This window comes from Ooceraea biroi, chromosome 11, assembly GCF_003672135.1.
Source record: "Ooceraea biroi isolate clonal line C1 chromosome 11, Obir_v5.4, whole genome shotgun sequence".
NCBI classification, from domain to species: domain Eukaryota; kingdom Metazoa; phylum Arthropoda; class Insecta; order Hymenoptera; family Formicidae; genus Ooceraea; species Ooceraea biroi.
In genome coordinates this window covers 6,872,350-6,889,125 of record NC_039516.1, presented here as the reverse complement: position 1 = coordinate 6,889,125, position 16,776 = coordinate 6,872,350, and the positions used below count along the sequence as shown (strand labels likewise).

General features: G+C 44.0%; 2 protein-coding genes across 8 annotated transcripts in view; one reads left to right on the top strand and one right to left on the bottom strand.

Moving 5' to 3' along the window:
- The window catches only part of LOC113562957, an 88,118-nt gene extending 80,001 nt beyond the window's left edge, over positions 1-8,117 (bottom strand). The window contains exons 1-4 of the mRNA XM_026973818.1: positions 8,109-8,117; positions 7,843-7,953; positions 7,700-7,774; positions 6,619-6,672 (exon numbers count right to left, since the gene is read on the bottom strand). Of these exons, the coding sequence (XP_026829619.1) occupies positions 6,619-6,672; positions 7,700-7,774; positions 7,843-7,953; positions 8,109-8,117 (249 nt within the window). The remainder of the gene's footprint in view (positions 1-6,618; positions 6,673-7,699; positions 7,775-7,842; positions 7,954-8,108) is intronic.
- A 754-nt stretch (positions 8,118-8,871) lies between these two features.
- LOC105275816 (MAGUK p55 subfamily member 7) lies at positions 8,872-16,776 on the top strand. Of its 7 annotated transcripts, none has more exons than XM_011332938.2 (11): positions 8,874-9,734; positions 10,587-10,873; positions 11,133-11,264; positions 11,726-11,752; positions 12,966-13,133; positions 13,584-13,655; positions 13,734-13,858; positions 13,936-14,060; positions 14,634-14,936; positions 15,050-15,393; positions 15,576-16,776. In XM_011332938.2, exons 1-11 carry the CDS (start codon positions 9,590-9,592, stop codon positions 15,750-15,752), a joined length of 1,905 nt encoding a protein of 634 aa, XP_011331240.2. In that variant the 5' UTR covers positions 8,874-9,589; the 3' UTR covers positions 15,753-16,776. The 7 variants fall into 7 exon arrangements, with proteins under 7 accessions (XP_019886064.2, XP_011331240.2, XP_011331242.1 ...); XM_011332939.3 differs by having other exon boundaries at positions 8,878-9,632; XM_026973548.1 differs by having other exon boundaries at positions 8,878-9,734; positions 14,760-14,936.

Genomic DNA, 16,776 nt, shown 5'->3' with positions numbered 1-16,776 from the left:
TAAACTCATTCCGGATTAAATCGCGGCGCAGTTCTTATCGGCTCGCCGCGCGAGTCTCCATTCGTTTCCTTAGTTATCCTTATCGCGGCCTGTTTCCACGAGCCGCGGCGCGCGTATATTTTATCAACAGCGTCTGTACTCACAATGATTTTGAATAATACGCGACGGCCCTCCTCGCATTTGTTGAACGTCCGAAGAATTCCGCTCGTATTGTCCGTCGCCGGAAACATCGCGAGTTGTTTCCCCGCGTTTGTCTTCGCGCGAGCGATGAGCTGCGCCGTCCGCGGAAATTAATATCTTTAATTCTTCGGAAATCTCGGTGCTTTTTTAAAGCTTTCCATGGACCACTCGGCAAGCTCGAGCGTACCTTTCACCGGCACGGATAATGATTTATCGCCGCTGTGATTAAGTCATCAGTTAGCCGACAGCGGTTCTTGAAAATTTTATCCGCGTTTGAAATATAATGGTGTACAGGATGTTTCAAGTTTCTCGTGCCGTCACAATGAACTTCCTCCAAGGCAAGCTCGGTCCCCAATCGACCAAGCTAACCCACATACTGGTGTCATGTATTATATATTTCAGCGTCGCACGTCGATTTCCTTACATTTGCACGAATGAGAAAATCATCGCTCGTAATTAAATCGCTCGTCAGTCGAGCATAAGTTTGGAAACTCCACTTTCGTCGGAGTTTTCTGATAGATATGATTATTATATATATTTCAGCGTGACACGTGAATTTTTCGAGCGCTTTTACCGGAATGAGAAAATCATCGTGTCTAATGAAATTAACCCTTAAACCTATCGATCGACAGTAATTTTGGGAACCTCGCTTTCATCAGAATCATCTAATAGATATGATTATTATATATTTCAGCGTGACGTGGCGATTCCGTCATGCGCGAATAAGAAAATCATCGCCTCTAATTAAATCGTTCGAGAATCGACTATAACTTTGACGGCTATCACCGCCGCTTTTTCTAATGCATATGACTTTCGGTTATTCATATGTAGGATTGTTTTTTGGATAAAAACACGGAGAGACGTCATTTTCTCTAACCATTGTTCCATATATGGAACGGCAGTTGCAGCGGCAAAAATTGTTATGATTGGCAAAAAGTGGACGGCAGATGGATAAGATGAACGACTGATGAATAATGCGACTGGACGCTGATGAATAACGCGAGGGACCGACATGACGGCATTACGGCAAATCTACCCTTTCTTACTTCTTCACGCATTTTAGCCGAGACTGCGGCATTAACCCTGTCGCGCGCACAGAATGGTCACTACAACTGCTACCGTGAAAGTAACAAAAACGCCCTTACCTCTGCCCGATACGAGCGATCGCGGAGCAATGATCGCAAATAAAATTATCTGTTTATTTAATCGTTCAATTACCCGTTAACGATCGTGACGTAACACTCAAACGTGCACTCATTCAGTATGAATGTATTTTCCATTAAACCCCTATTAATAGTATTTGCAACGGAGATTCGCCCAATTTCTCAAATAATCATTTGAAACGCCCTTTCTTCCAGTAGCTCGGATATCGCGGATCACGAAGGTTTAATCGGCTGCATAAAATTCAATTTTCTCGTGCGCAGATCGCACGTACCGAAAGATTTACAATTGTAAGGCTGCCGGCACGGCGCGGCAGGAGAAACTCTTATCGCGGCGTGTTGCGTCTATGTGAATTACGCGGCGAGTCGCTTTACATCGCGACGACGAACGAGACGACCGACGGCGAAGTAGGCGGCACGCGAGCACCGGGAGACCGCGCGATAAGCGATTTATTGTTTTGTCATTCTACGCTCCAGATAGTCTGGAATGCGAACTTCATTACGCCTCCTCTCGTGCATTTTTGTCGCGCGCACGTCGCGCTGATACGATGTACAAATCGCCGTGACCCCGCCGCGTTAATAACTCGCGACACTCGCGCGCCGCTAATCGCACCGACGTAATCGTGCGCGAGCAATATTAACCCCTAGTATTAACCCCCTGCCTTGCGATTTTTTCCGCTGTTGCGCGAGCCAAAGCTAACTCCATTTAAGCTGTTCAGCTAATCTCGACGATCGTGAGATTGAGTTTGATTTTTACATTAATATATGTTATACTAGTATTTTGTTTTATTTTCATTCAATATCTCTGTGAGTGAAATCATTCTTGCCTAAGTTACTAAAACCGTGAGTGTCAAAACCATGTATGGGTGACGTGGCAATCAATAAGTGTTAATTTCTATGTTCGAATAACCACCTGCCGTCTTGCTTAGCTTTGTCGACTGATCAGGCTCAATATTTCTTACAACATTCTTACAAAAAAGAGAATTAAATATAAGATTATATAAGATTGAAAGAAAATATGTAAACACATGGGTTTAGCATTAGATTAAATCGAACACGTTAAATTAGCAATTACGAGTAACACTCGTGTTTTCCTCAAGTCTGCCCTACAATCTGTAGCAGGAGTATCACTTGTTATTATAAGGCAAATAATCGATTAATCGATTATTGCAAATGACATATTTTGCGTTATGCAGGCAAATGACATATTTGCGTTATGCAGGCAAAGGAATCTCAATCTCAAGACAACTTTGCAGATCGAATGCTCCTCACTTTTCTCAATTAGAATTAATCTTGCATACGTAGTGTAAAGATTTTGTTGCGCAATGTTTGCGTCATTAGTCGACAATGCTATGCTATACGTCTGCTAAACGGCACAAGAAAACGGTGGAAGAACTATTATGCGCTACTAGAACTACTAAGAAAACATATAAAACGTATAAAAAATTGATCGAAAGATCCTTATATAAGAATAAGTATACGGCGAGCTTGTAACGCTTTACGTGATCATTGGTTTTCACGAAAAACGGAATAATATAATATCGAACGTAACACACAGGCTCTCGATATTCATGCAAGATGATAACGGCAATTTCGATATTTTCGATAATGCCGTTTGCACATCGAGGTCCCCGGCAGCTGATCGCACGAACCCTTTCGTTATCTCGTCGCGGAGTTACCCCTATCGGCACAATCTGATTCACTCGAAGCCATTTTCAGGTGTTCCAGGATGGCAGACAAATTGCGAACGAGCGCAAGTACAGTCAATTGCGTTCCAAGCTTTCAACTCGAAACTCGCCTGTCCCTATTCTTCACCATTCGGCCCCCGGCGAAAACTCCATTGCGCGAGCTAACTCGCGTAAAACAGATAGGCCGAAGTGTCGCACGGCACAACCGGCGGAAGCGGCCGGCACACAAAGGGTGCGCGGTGGTGTCGTACCACCCTTCCTCGGCTCGCCTCCTCGCGGTGGTCTTATGCTCGGCCAGCGCGGCCCGATGGCGGCGATAGCGTTCTCGGCGCGGTGCCGGTTATTGGAAATAGCCCGGTCGGTCGATCTACCCCGCCGTGAAATACACACAAGTCTAGTGCGCGAGCCTACGTCATACCTTGGCGTGTGTACATTATTCATGGCCATCGGTGAAAAGGGCGCCAGCCGTATTACGTATGCCGCGGGTTATTATGCCCTCTAAATGTTTAATGTGTTTGCCTTCCTTCGCCGGCCACGGACGTGGCTTTATGTTTTAGTAAGTAAATTACTGTTTTTTTTTTATTAGTCCTCCAGCCGTTTATGTTGGTTCAATCGATTCACAGCTCTCTCACTCTCTCCCTTCTTCCCATCTCCCGCCCCCCTTTCTGACCCCCTGGCCGCGCTCTTTCTTCCTTTTCTCTCGCGTGCATCTGTATGTGTATGTGTGTATGTGTGTGCGTGTGTGTGTGCATGCGCGCTCGATGCGTCTGTGTGGCACTCTTTTCCTTCCGGCCGACGTAAATTTTTGTAGCCGCCGCTCGGCGAATATTTAATCGTCCTGTCTTATTCATTTTCAGTGCGTCGTACGCGCCCTCTCCTCTACCCGCCCCCGAAATAAGGGCGGCCGCGTACAATAGAGTGCAATGAATTTCAAAGTTCGGCCCTCCTTTCACGGACCGCGGCCGCACAATGGCGGAAGGAAATAGCGACGAATCGTAATTGTTTAGCAAGTGCCGCCTCGTTCCGCGCCACGCCGAGGAAAAATTTTCGAGGCTCGACTGCGAGATACGCTCTCGCCGTTGTAACGATACGCCGAGCTCTCTCCCAGAGAGGAGAGAGAGAGTGAAAGAAAGGACCATGAGAGAGAGAGATGAAACACGACGGATGGAAGGAAACGGCGTAAAGTTTCTCGCCAGGCCAAGCCGGAAGTCCGTTATTTACAAAATTAATATCCGACACAGCTTTTCCTCGTACTCCCGTTAGTCGGAAGGGGGTGGTGCGGGACGGTCAGGCGGGTTGCAGGACGGGCGACGGGGCGGGGGATAGCAGGTCGTTAAAACCGCGATCGCAAAAACGCGCAACGCCGAAACCCGAAACCCGGCGGAAAGTTTGGAATTTACTGCCCCGACATATTGGCTACGAAAGCACACGAAATTAAGGCTAGTAAAACACTCGCCTGACACGTGCCCCGATCTCGCCCCCTCACCGCTGTCCCCTACTGCTCGCCCCTTGCTACCCCTCCGCTTTGGTCGTCTTGGTCGTATCACCGCGTGCGAAATGTTCGACAGTCGGTTCGGAGACGGTCTTCCCGGGCATTGGCAAATATTTTCGTGAAATATTTCCGACGGCGCGAAAAAAGTCGCGGCCGTTTCCGTTAATTTGTCTGAAAGGGCGCCAAAAATGTTTCGTCCGGTTTTCGATGCTCGCGCACGTCTGCGATGAAATAAATTGCGCGACACCGTGTAAATGCGATTTAATTTTTCACGAACTTTATTTTCTGCCCTCCGTCTTTCCCGCGGGACCAACCAGAATGCATGCCCTTATCAGCGATACACGTATACTGAGAAAAAAAGTATCTTGAGAGAAAAAGATATGTTTATAGCATCCATTGAGAAAGTAAGTTTATTTTATTGAAGAATATTATACATTCGATGAATATCATAAATATATTTTTCACTCAAGATATCTTGTTTTTCAGTGTACGAACTCAGTTTCCTGCGGTCAGCGAACGTCGATATTTGTGTGTTTGGATTTTAATGTCACGATATTTTCTATAGCGATGCCGAAACGGATAACGCATTTTTATCAATGATCTCGTGTTTTGCGTATAAATTTGATTTGGTGTACGTTTGAAAATATCATCTCCATTTCGATATTGTCGATATTGGCAACATACATACACACACACACACACACACACACTCTCTCTCTCTCTCTCTCTCTCTGCCACAATAATATGGTTCGCGAATTTATAATGGTATTTATACAATATACAATGTAAACTGCAACGGAGCACAGTCTTCGCCATAGTTTCTTAAAATTTATGCTTCCTGCAAATCCGGCAGATAGAATTCTGTACATTCAGCTGTTCCTCTCCCAGCGATATTGTGGAATTTTATGGCGTATGAATAATAAAGCAAGATGAAATTATTAACAAATATATAAATTGAATCGTCTGCGAATTGAATTAGTTGTAACATATTTTTGCTTCGACATGCAAATGCTTTCGATTTTGAATGTGGAAGCTGCAGGAAACTATACATGATGTAGTACGGAACTGATGGCGACATCTTTCAGCTGCACCGCGAGCTGCATTTCTGCTCCAATGTTGCGCGGTAACACGGACGATCAAGCTCGTTGTACAGGGTGATCGTTGAAGAAGGGAAGACCGAAGACACGAATTAAGCGGATTATCATACATCGTAACGAAGAAGCCGTAGACTATTATTTTTCACTGGAAATCCTAGTTCTTACATTCCCGGAAAGTTACTCGAACGCAACACCGAATTTACAACAAATGTTGAAGAGAAATATTATAAGATGTCGATCAGTTCGAAATATTATAGTATATTAATTGTTTATGCAAGACGGGTAATATTATTGCCCATACTAGGGGCAAGTTTCAAATGATTCGCAAAGTATACGGCAACGGAATAATTGGTTGAAATCCTAAATTAAAAATTTGAAATTTTTAGTTCGAACAAATCGTTTATGCCGGAAAACGCCATAAATGATTTGAGAACAACTATTAAAACGCAAATGTAATTTTTCTCCGTCGATATTAAAACATGCACAATGTTTCATAGTTTTCGAAAGCGTCTCGATTACTCTGTGCAGATTTGGATGGTCGCCGTTGCGAAAACACGTTTCACTGAGCCGTGCACCCAACCGAATTTTCGGCTATTTTTTTATGTTTATTTTTACAATTTCATAAACGTATATTGTTTTTGCACCACGTGGTAATAAAAATGACGGGGGCTTTTTCTACACAACTGTGGTTAATTCATTTCATTCGGTCCATTCGGTCGTCATAAAATAACAATCATTTTAACAACGTTCCTCTATAGAACACTATTATATAGTTGATTTTTTAAATTGTATCGATTTAGTCGACACTATTGGAAGGAAAAGAATATACCGTGTCCAAACGTACAAAATAAATAATCGCACATAGAAATAAAAGAAAAATTCAAAAAAACAGTGGAACATACCATAACTAAAGCTAAAACAATTGGGAAAGAGTGTATTAAGTTGAATTAAAAACTGATGTAGGAATAATAAGGAGAAAATAAATAAAATATTGGGCTTACCAAACGATGAATAAAAAAGAAGTGAGGGATGCAAAATTGTGCGCAAGGAGGCCTCTGCAACAACGGAAAAAGATCTTTGTAAATAAAAATGCAGGAGAATTTGGAGGAGTTATTTCGAGTAATCAACAACATCTTAACAATCGGATATATACAATTTATTGTCAAAAGTCACACATGTTACATCACAATGTTGTCGCAGAAGGTCCAAGTAAGACAGAAACATTGCTGTAAATATCAAATTGCGTTTTCATACCTTCACAGAAATATTGGCTCACGTACGTCGCCCAAAAAAAACAATCTTACTTAACCATTACATAATTATCAATTTTGAAACACGTACAACTTACAACGATACGCAAAATATTTCCAAAATATTAAGCTGTATCTCTGCACAAGGAAGAAAATAAATTGCGATGACTCCAATTACATCTACGTCGCGCATAGGTTATTAGGATAAACAACACTTACAATTAGTCATCCGCGCAGAAATATTATATATTCGCGCAGGAAACGGCTATCAAAATTAAACCAGAAGATGCTTTCGGAACGACGGGAACCGGTAGGGGAAACCAACCACCCGATTTCTTTTACTTTGAAACTTGAATCCGCTCTCGGACCGCCTCTAGGGGACGTTCTAGATGCGGCCCTGCTCCGAACTGGCGACCGATTCTCTCGGGAACGTCGCGTCGCGGCGCGGCTGCGTCGCGGCGGCGCGGCGTGACGTTTCATCGTCGTCGTCGCGCACGCACACGCACACGCTCGCTCGCTAGCTGGCTCGCGCGTGGGGCACACGCACACACGACACGCGCCCGCGCACCACGACGCAACCACTTGTGGATCCCCGGTCGCAGCGACGCGCCGCGTCGACGGAGCGACGCGATTTCCCCGGCGTCGGCGTGCGTCCCGATCGGCCGTCGCGACGCCGCGCGCCGCGTCGGCCGGGGGACGACGGGCGTCGCGCGCGACGTTCGCGAAAATCGGATGGCGCGGGGCGCCCGCGCGCGAGCGAGTGTCAAACACACGCCATGTCAAACCCGACGACCGTCGCACGCGAAAAGTAAAGTGAAACCGGTGGCCTTACCAAGACTCGTGACGTCAGCTCGGCTCGACGTACCGCGGGAAACGGCACGGCGCGATTCGCCGGGTGTGCACCGCGCTAAAATCACCGTAAAAACGCCGCGGAACGCACGTCGAAACGTTTCGCATATAGACAACTGCATGTACACACTGCGACGGTGGCGCCGCGGCGCGGCAGAACGCCACCGCCGCCGCCGCCGCCGCCGCGACGCCCAGAAGATTCGACAGAGCAGGAGCTCCGTCCTTGCCCGTTTCCTTCTTCGGGCACGATGTAAAACGCCGAGTATGCGACTTTCAGCGCGGCGCGGCGACAGTGCACGCGGAGCGTTGCGTTTCTGGCGGTTCCGTTTAATCGCCGGCACAACGTTGCGCGGATTTTCTTACATTTTCAGTTATGAAATGAAATAAATTACAGTGTCCATCGATGGACGCCGCGGTAGCGGAGAATAAAAATCGCAAATGAAGAATTGCGTGTCGATTATCCGTTATCTCAATCTTCGTTGTGCGATGGAATTGCTGGCGATAACTTTAGACGTTAGTTTCATGTAATAAACGTGTAATTGCTGTTTAATAATTAATACGCTAGTTCATTATCGATCAACTCTGTACCACGCCGCGTTTAACTTTTAACAGATGGCGCCATGAACGCCATCTACGTAAAGTCACTAGATATATCTAGTGACTTTACATCACGCCAGCTGGGTACGCGCGCGCGTGTGTGCTATGTATGTATGTGTGATTGCAGAGCTGGCTTCTCGTACAAATAATTTGAATCGTCGCAAGAGCTACAATACGCAACGAAATACAAATATATGTAAATAAAATCGTTAACCCAAGCGCGCTCCCTTTATTTCTCAAAGATCTCTTCGATTCGAGTTTACTCTATCCGCGACTTCAAGGAACCATCTTTCTCTTCTACATTCTTTTTGTTAGATCATCCCTCATCATGTAGGAAATCATCTACGCGTGCGCGCGTTAATGTAAACACGTTGTAAATTCACTAAATGAATATTTCTGCGTTAAAATGAAGCCGGACTTTGATTAATTTTATGATCGCACTCTCCGGAAAAAGTATCTTACAAAAACTATTGTAAACAAGGTTAAATATAATTCACGATCGTTAAAATATATTTATATTTATCACTACTCTTGAATTATATAAATCACTCGAACCCTTCAGGAAGGCGCTTCGAAGTTGCCACGCAGTTCACGACCGACGCCGTCCCTGTGCAGGCACAGAAGTAGGGTCGGGTTTCGACGAGTCATCCGTCTCTTTCCGTGGCCCGCATACGCCGGAGGAAGAGAGAGAAACTGGCCGAAGAAGGGTGCACGGAGCGTCGCGGCGCCTTTCAACATGGCACCGTGCCGCGTCTGAGTGCGCGGGGAACGAGCGTACGTCGTCGTCGGGGGTGCACTAGTGCCGGCTGGATGTCGTCGACGGGGAGGTCCTCGGTGTCCCATCGCGTGCATTCTCTCGTCGAAGAGTGCGTCGCATTCGGAGCAGCGTAGGCCGAGGAGGAAAAAGAGGCCGTGGAAGAGGGAAAGAGAGAAGAGAGAGAGACAGAGCCATGTTGAGGAGCCGCACGGGGCAGGCCAATCCGGTGGCGATCATCCTACCCCGTGTCGAGTGACAGGCTGCTTACGTAACGGATTATTCTCGCTATGATAACGACACTCTCCAGGCGCGTACGCGACACGCCGACGAGAGGAAGAAGCAGCGGATCCAACAGCATCGTCGCCGTCGGCGCGGCGGCGCAGCGCGCGACCCCGACGGAAATACGCCGACCCGAGTCCCGCTATCGCCGTCTCTGATACCCGCCGTGCGTCGCGACGCCCACCTCTTCGCCACCGCCGCGGTGCGCGGGGACACCTGATCGAGTACCGAGTGCGAATTATGACAGCGGCCGTCGTCATGGAGAACGTTAACTGGGACCCCGGTAAGTGCGAGTCGATGGCCGAAGAAGAGGAGCTCGGAAGCGGCAAAGAGGAGCGGCGTCGAAGGCCTCACTCGTGTTTGCGCTCGGGATTCGATTTGAGCGGTGCGTTGAATCAGGATGCTCAAAAGAGGGTGATTTTCGTTTCGGAGATTTCGACTATGACTGTCGTGATAGTGTATTAATGAGGTTTCTGCTCGTTGCGTTTGAGGAGATCGAAGGGTGGGTGGGAAGGAGAGAGAGAGAGGGTGCGCGCAGGTGAGATCGAATTATTGAAGCAGGTTGCAGAATATAATTCAATACGGATGAATGTTCGTCAAAGACATGTATTAATAAAACGTGCGGTCAGCGCGAGCATTGTACCTTATCTATAAATATAGAATGGGGTAAGCCGGAGTGTAAATAGACGCGATCGCGGATAATAACGGAATCTTCTAATGGAATCGTGGCTATAGAATGCGTCGCGTAAGCGGATATTTTAACCACGACTGCACATTTCCGCGTGTTTCAATTTGCCGGATAGAAAGGAGGTCTCGAACGAGTGCTTTGTGCTTAGAAATTAATTTATTGATCGGCGCGTGTAAGAGCGCGCTGAAAGAAAATTCATTGTCCTTAATTTAAAATAATTTATAGAAATATGAGTTCGTTATATTGTTGTACTTTTTATATATTCAGCTTATATAAAATTAATTTTTTAATAAAGATATACTTTATATATTAATATACATAATTTTACACATTTATAAATTATAAAACTAAAAATTACTCAATAGATTAAATAATAAATAAAATGTTCGAATAAAAAATTTATATTTAACTTGAAGTTTTTACTTTTTATTTTATATATTTTTTTAACATAAAATTTTTTTAAACGTGGAGTTAATTAGATAATATATTTTGTTATATTTTATTTTTTTACTGTACTTTTCAGACTTATCTGTTTATTTAACATTTCAGCATTGTCCAAACTGTTGAACTCGCTACAAGAGAACAAGTCGGAGATACCTAGCTGCACCGAAGAGGAATTCGGGTTTCTGAGTGAATTATTGCAGTCAAAGGAACTAAACGCTCTGGTGAATGTTCATAATAAAATTCTCAACAATACCAAGGATGATAAGTTTTTCCCCGTACTCTCGAACTCGATGGACATTGACGTCGAAGTCCTCGATATGTTATCGACCAAAACACATGTCTCGGCCGAGTACAAGGAACTTTTCCACTTGCTGCAAAAACCGCACATCCAGGTAATAAAGCGCCAGCATATTTCCAGAATATTTTCTACGATGAAATAATTCTTTCGGAAAAAATCCTTTTAAGGAAATAATACATAGATTTGCATGTAAATTTAAGTTATAATATTTAAAATTAAACTAGTAAAAAACCATCTTCATTTCTATAAATTCACTTTTGCTTCCATGAATTTGTCTTTGTATTCGCAATTTTAGAACTAAAAAAGTTAATAGCCAAAACTATGTTGTAACGTATTTCTTATTATCTCTAAAGGGTCTCCTGTGCGCTCACGATGCGGTGGCACAAAAGGATTACTATCCGAGGCTGCCAGAGATCCCGCTGGAGGTGGACGAGGACGAGGAGACGGTGAAGATCGTCCAGCTGGTGAAATCGAACGAGCCCCTGGTACGTCAGATCGATCGTTGAGTCGGCATTTGCAATAACAGTGTCTTTCTGATCGTCTTTCACTCGATTAACCCGAGGGTGCGAACAAGAGCGAGAGACGGGGGAAACCCCCCCCCGTCGATCGAGTAGTGTTCGAGTGTACGCGTTTGTCTGCATTTGGGGAAAGCGTGGGCGGGGTAATGGGGCAAATTAGTAGAGGGATTCTTTTTTGCCAGAGCAGTAAAAGAGATTCGTTTTTTTCGCCCACACTTGGTTGTGCGTTCGCGTCGACTTGCATGAGACGCGAAGTGCTGCTACCTAGTATCGGCGTAGACAGGCGAGTCACGTATTTGCGTAGCTTGCGATTTCGATATCACTACCGTCCTCCAAGAGTAAAGAGTAGCCAACACGAGTACGAGAGAGTGCGCAAAAGAGTAACCAAGTAATCACGTGTTTCTTTCATCGTCAAACTTGCTTCGAAGGGTGACGCCGGCGTTGAACCGATCGTGGTAAGTCGCCTGAATGCTGGTATGCTGAACCTGTGATGAACACCTGACTTTACGTCATTACGAAACTGCCTTGTGCAACACTGTTCTCTTTTCCTTTTCACTTTGCCTCGCTTTTGTCACAGGATCGAAACTGGTGAGTGGTAGACCATTTTGCCGTAATGAGGCGAAAGATAATTAATAATATAAATTAATACATCATACATGTAAATATTTCATAATGAGTACAATGTAACGGATAATACAATTAATAACTGACAATTAAATTCAGATTAAGCGAAATTAAAACTAGTTTCGATCCCTGCTTCAACGTAGATCTCTAATCACCTTCGGTCTCATTATCGCACTGCGATCACAGGGTAGATCAAGTTGAAAATAATTGTTACAAATGCTGATTCTTTCTTCTTTGCACAATTTTATTGATTTTGCTTTGTTCGCCTCTGTTGCGTCCGCATATGTTGAGTTTTCTTGAGTTGTTCTCTTGCGTTTTCGCTTGTAAATAAAATCTGTTGTTATATTGCAACTCGTATCTGTTGTTATCGTCCCGCATGACTGTGTTTCAGATATCACGAAGTGGAGTTTTCTCTCGACAAATGCACGTGTAAAGATGCACTTGAATTAAAGATATTCCATATGAATCAATTTAGACTAATCTAGCATAAAATCACTTTTTATTACAAATCACAAAATGTACAAAAACATTTGGACTGCATTTATTATAATTTTCTGGTTTGCAATTATGATGAGATAACTGTACTTCATGATACATACCGTTTCTCGAGATGCAAGTCGGTAAAGGACAACTTTGTTTCACAAATAGTATTTATAATGCCCATTTCTGTTTATCTCGAGAAATATGTAGAGAGATAAGAAAGCACTTTAAGCAACACCAAACTCCAAAAGACATTTAAAACATTTTTAATGGATATTTGAAAGATCAGATCTTTTGGATACCTCTCCGTAACATCTTTTGGACGTTTGTGTTATCTGGAATAGCTGATGCAATGCTCGTTTATCTCTGTGCGTCTTGACGATTCGGATTAATCGATGATGGCACACGAATTGACGAACGCACCGATCTTATCGCCTTTCCGCGAGAAGACTTCTCTTTATTTTTTTAAATTTTTTTAAGAAGAGAAAGAGAAGCCGCTCCCTAGTTCGCGTTCGCGCGCGAGATGCAACGCAATGACAATACTAGTTTGCACCTTGACATTAGGGGGCGACCATAAAAACCTGTGAGGTCACTGGCAAGATCGTGATCGCGCGGATAATGCACGGCGGCGCAGCCGACAGATCTGGTCTCATTCACGTCGGCGACGAGGTCTGCGAAGTTAACGGTATCAGCGTTGAGGGAAAGACGCCTAGTTTCGTCCTGCATATTTTGGTAGGATAAATTTTGTCTTTTACTGTATTAAAAACAAATTACACGTGGCTAGCGAAACTGCAAAAAGAATAATAGAATCTCTCAGTCGTTCAATTTTTCGAATTTAAAAATACGAAAATAGCAAAAACTCCATATGCTATTCAGAAAAACGAAAATTAGTTTTATCATTTTATTTATATTCCATGATATTCGTACAAAAAAACCTTGTTTGATCACAAAATTAAAATAATTTATATTTGCAAGTAGACACTATTATTTCTGGTGTTTTGAGTGTTAAATTTAAATTAGCTAATAAATCTGGAAAAGAACATGTAGTCTTTTAAAAATTTTTAAATTGTCTAGACTTTCACATAAAAATGTTCTATATTTAACATGATAAAAATATTTGATAATATACAATTAAAATATACTCCCAAAATACTGAGAACAATGAGTTTAATTTTTTTCTAGCAAAATTCGGAAGGGACAATCACTTTCAAAATTGTGCCTGCGGACAGCAAGAGTGGAGTCAGAGAAAGCAAGGTAAAATTTAATAATCGCGTTAATAATAATATAATAATATACAATAATAGTAGAAACTAAATGCATCGAATCATTTAGGTTCGTGTGAGAGCACACTTTTCGTACGTGGCGGCTGAGGATCCCTATATTCCTTGCAAAGAAGCCGGACTAGACTTCACCAAGGGCGACGTTCTGCATATCGTCAGCCAAGATGACGCCTACTGGTAAATCTAATCGCATCGCTAGAAATACATCTTGAATGAATTTGCAACAAATAATTACGATACTTGTTTAAATATAGGTGGCAAGCCAGACGGGAAGGCGACCGAAATATGAGAGCAGGCTTGATCCCCAGCAGGGCTCTTCAGGAACGCAGGATTCTCCTCGAACGACAGCAGAAGGAGAAACAGGACGAGGACAATATAAGTACGTGGATGTGGTTTGCTTTACGTGGCTGAATAATTCGTTTGGTCTTGGTCTAATCATTCATCTCATCGAGTTACATAACATCATCGAGTGTATTTCATCTTCATAATGTTCATACTGTTAGCGGCAGTTGATCAATGTTGCACGAAGTTCGCAGTTATTAAAATTATCAGAGTAGTATAGATGCTCGGAGTACCTTGATTTTAAAAATTTCGCGTTTTTATCTGCTTAATTTGTAAATTTGTATTAAAATTTACTTGAGTTTTTCCAAAGGCGTATTTCTTTGGGTAAATCAAAGAAAGCTTGAAAGATCAATATACTCCGAGAAGTGCTCTGTCTCAAGGCTGGCGTTGTTAATAAAAGCTTGTCACTAATATAGCGCAAATAGTAGCGATGTTGCATAATGAATTATTGTTCGTTAGTGACCACCTCAAGTGTACTTTAGGATGAGTCAATGCTCGGTTGTGTACGCGGCAGAGTTGTGCCCGAGGTGGTTACCCGTTAATTTGGTAAGCTGATCTCGGCTGCGCTTCTTTAACGGATGGATGGCCTGACGACCTAACCGTCGGTTAGGCTTGTGTTCTGTTCCAGTGCCTTTGCCCGCATTGTGCCCCCGTCCCAGTACCTCTTTGCACGCCTCGCCCACAAAGTGCAACTTGCAGGGAATTAAAACTAAAAAAATCATGTATGACGCTGCAGAGAACGACGACTTCGACCGGGAAGAGGTACCGACCTACGAAGAGGTCGCGAAACTCTACCCCAGGCCGGGTCTGTACCGGCCGGTGGTTCTCATCGGGCCACCGGGGGTCGGCAGGAACGAGTTGAAGAGGCGGCTCATGGCAACCGACACCGAAAAGTACAAGACTCCCGTGCCCTGTAAGTTTTTCCACTTGAAAACATTTGTCTAATACTTGATAATAAAATCAAATCATGATTTTGGCATTAAGACCTAAAAGAGTAAGTATTAAGTCTGTCTTCCCTTTCGTTAGATACGTCTAGGCCACCGCGACCGGGCGAGATAAATGCTAAGGAGTATCATTTCGTGTCTCGGGAGAAAATGGAAGAGGACGTCGACGCAGGCAAGTTCATCGAGTACGGCGAGTATAAGGGTAATTTGTACGGTACCAGTTCCGAGAGCGTGAGCTCGCTCGTAAACGCTGGATACGTGTGTCTCCTGAATCCACACTATCAAGCCCTCAAGATGCTGAGAACACCGCAACTCAGGCCGTACGTTATATATGTGAAACCGCCGAAGTTTGAAGTGCTGAAGGAGACGAGAAACGAGGCTAGGGCGAGATCAACCTTCGACGAGAGTAATTCCCGAGGCTTTACGGTAAATCACACACTTCCTTGAAGCTTACTTACTTAATAAGCCAATACTCTAAGTCTAATCGTCATTTATATCATAAATTAATTTTTTCTCTCTTAAATGCTGTAGACTTCACTTTCGTTTCATTTCTAATATTCAACATTAAATATCTTTACACGCGCACTTAAATTTTGATCACATTACAGGACGAGGAATTCCATGAGATTTTGCACAGTGCGGAGAAGATAGAATTCTTGTACTCTCACCTCTTCGACGAGGTGATAGTGAACGCCGACCTTCCGATGGCATTCGAGCAGCTAGTCAACGCGATTCATCGGGTGGAGTCCGAGCCGCTCTGGGTACCGGCTTCGTGGGTTCAGTAAAGTAGCGCTCTTCGGGGTTCGAAGCGCCATGTAAAGAAAGGAAGAGAAGTTTCGTGATTGTGTCACGTGGAGACGCGAGATTGCTCGTTCCTATTTGATGAGCTCGAGCGACACTTCACTTCCACTCCCGGTTTCCGAAGAGCGCGCACATTTCTCGTCTATCGTCCCGAATTGCAGTTTGCCACCTTGAATGTCACTGCGCCTCTCTTTACACCCATAGAGATTTCGTACCTCGGTCTTCATCGATTTCGAAGACGAATATAAAGAAAAGATTTTTTATTATCGATCGTTCGTCGCTGGTTGGTGATCGTTGTGATCGTTCGCCCATGACGATACATCGATCGCGAGAGGAGCGCGTCTCCTCAACGGCGTCGTCGTCGTAGGTCAAATAGTTATTTAAATACGAGACGTTGAGATATTCTCGAAGATAAGCAGCCCCAAGTGATTCGAAGTCGTCCAAAATCTCACAATTCTTGTTTTCCGAATTTAACTGTCAGCCGTTTTAGCAACACTACGCGTAATCTTAGAACCCCCTACTGCCGATTGCTTCGCCAGTGATCAGAACGGAGATCTCGTGTCGCACGATCCGAGATGAAAACGATACGATCTCGCTGCACGACACGGGATCTCCGCGCTGTTCTATCGACAAGTCGTAAATTCCATTTTCGAGACCGCGGGAATCTTGCATGCCTTGGGATCAACGCTCGCGAAATGGTTCAAAGTTACTCCGGAAGCGCTTCGCCAAAGCTGAGAGAGCCATCACCGCGGATGATCTTTGATCTCGATTGTTGTTAATTGTTGCCAAATAAGTATTCTACCTATAGAACGCGGCTGGAAGAGCCGTTCCACTGTATTAACTGTATTTTCCACTCGGTCTGTATTACATATTTGCTACTTTTTTTTTCATGACGAAGGGATGCCAACGTGAGAAAAGGAGTTGTTCACATTATCAAGTCGACGTTGCACGATTCATCCTTGATGTAAACTCTGCATGTTATCAAAAATAATAACATTAAACTTTGAA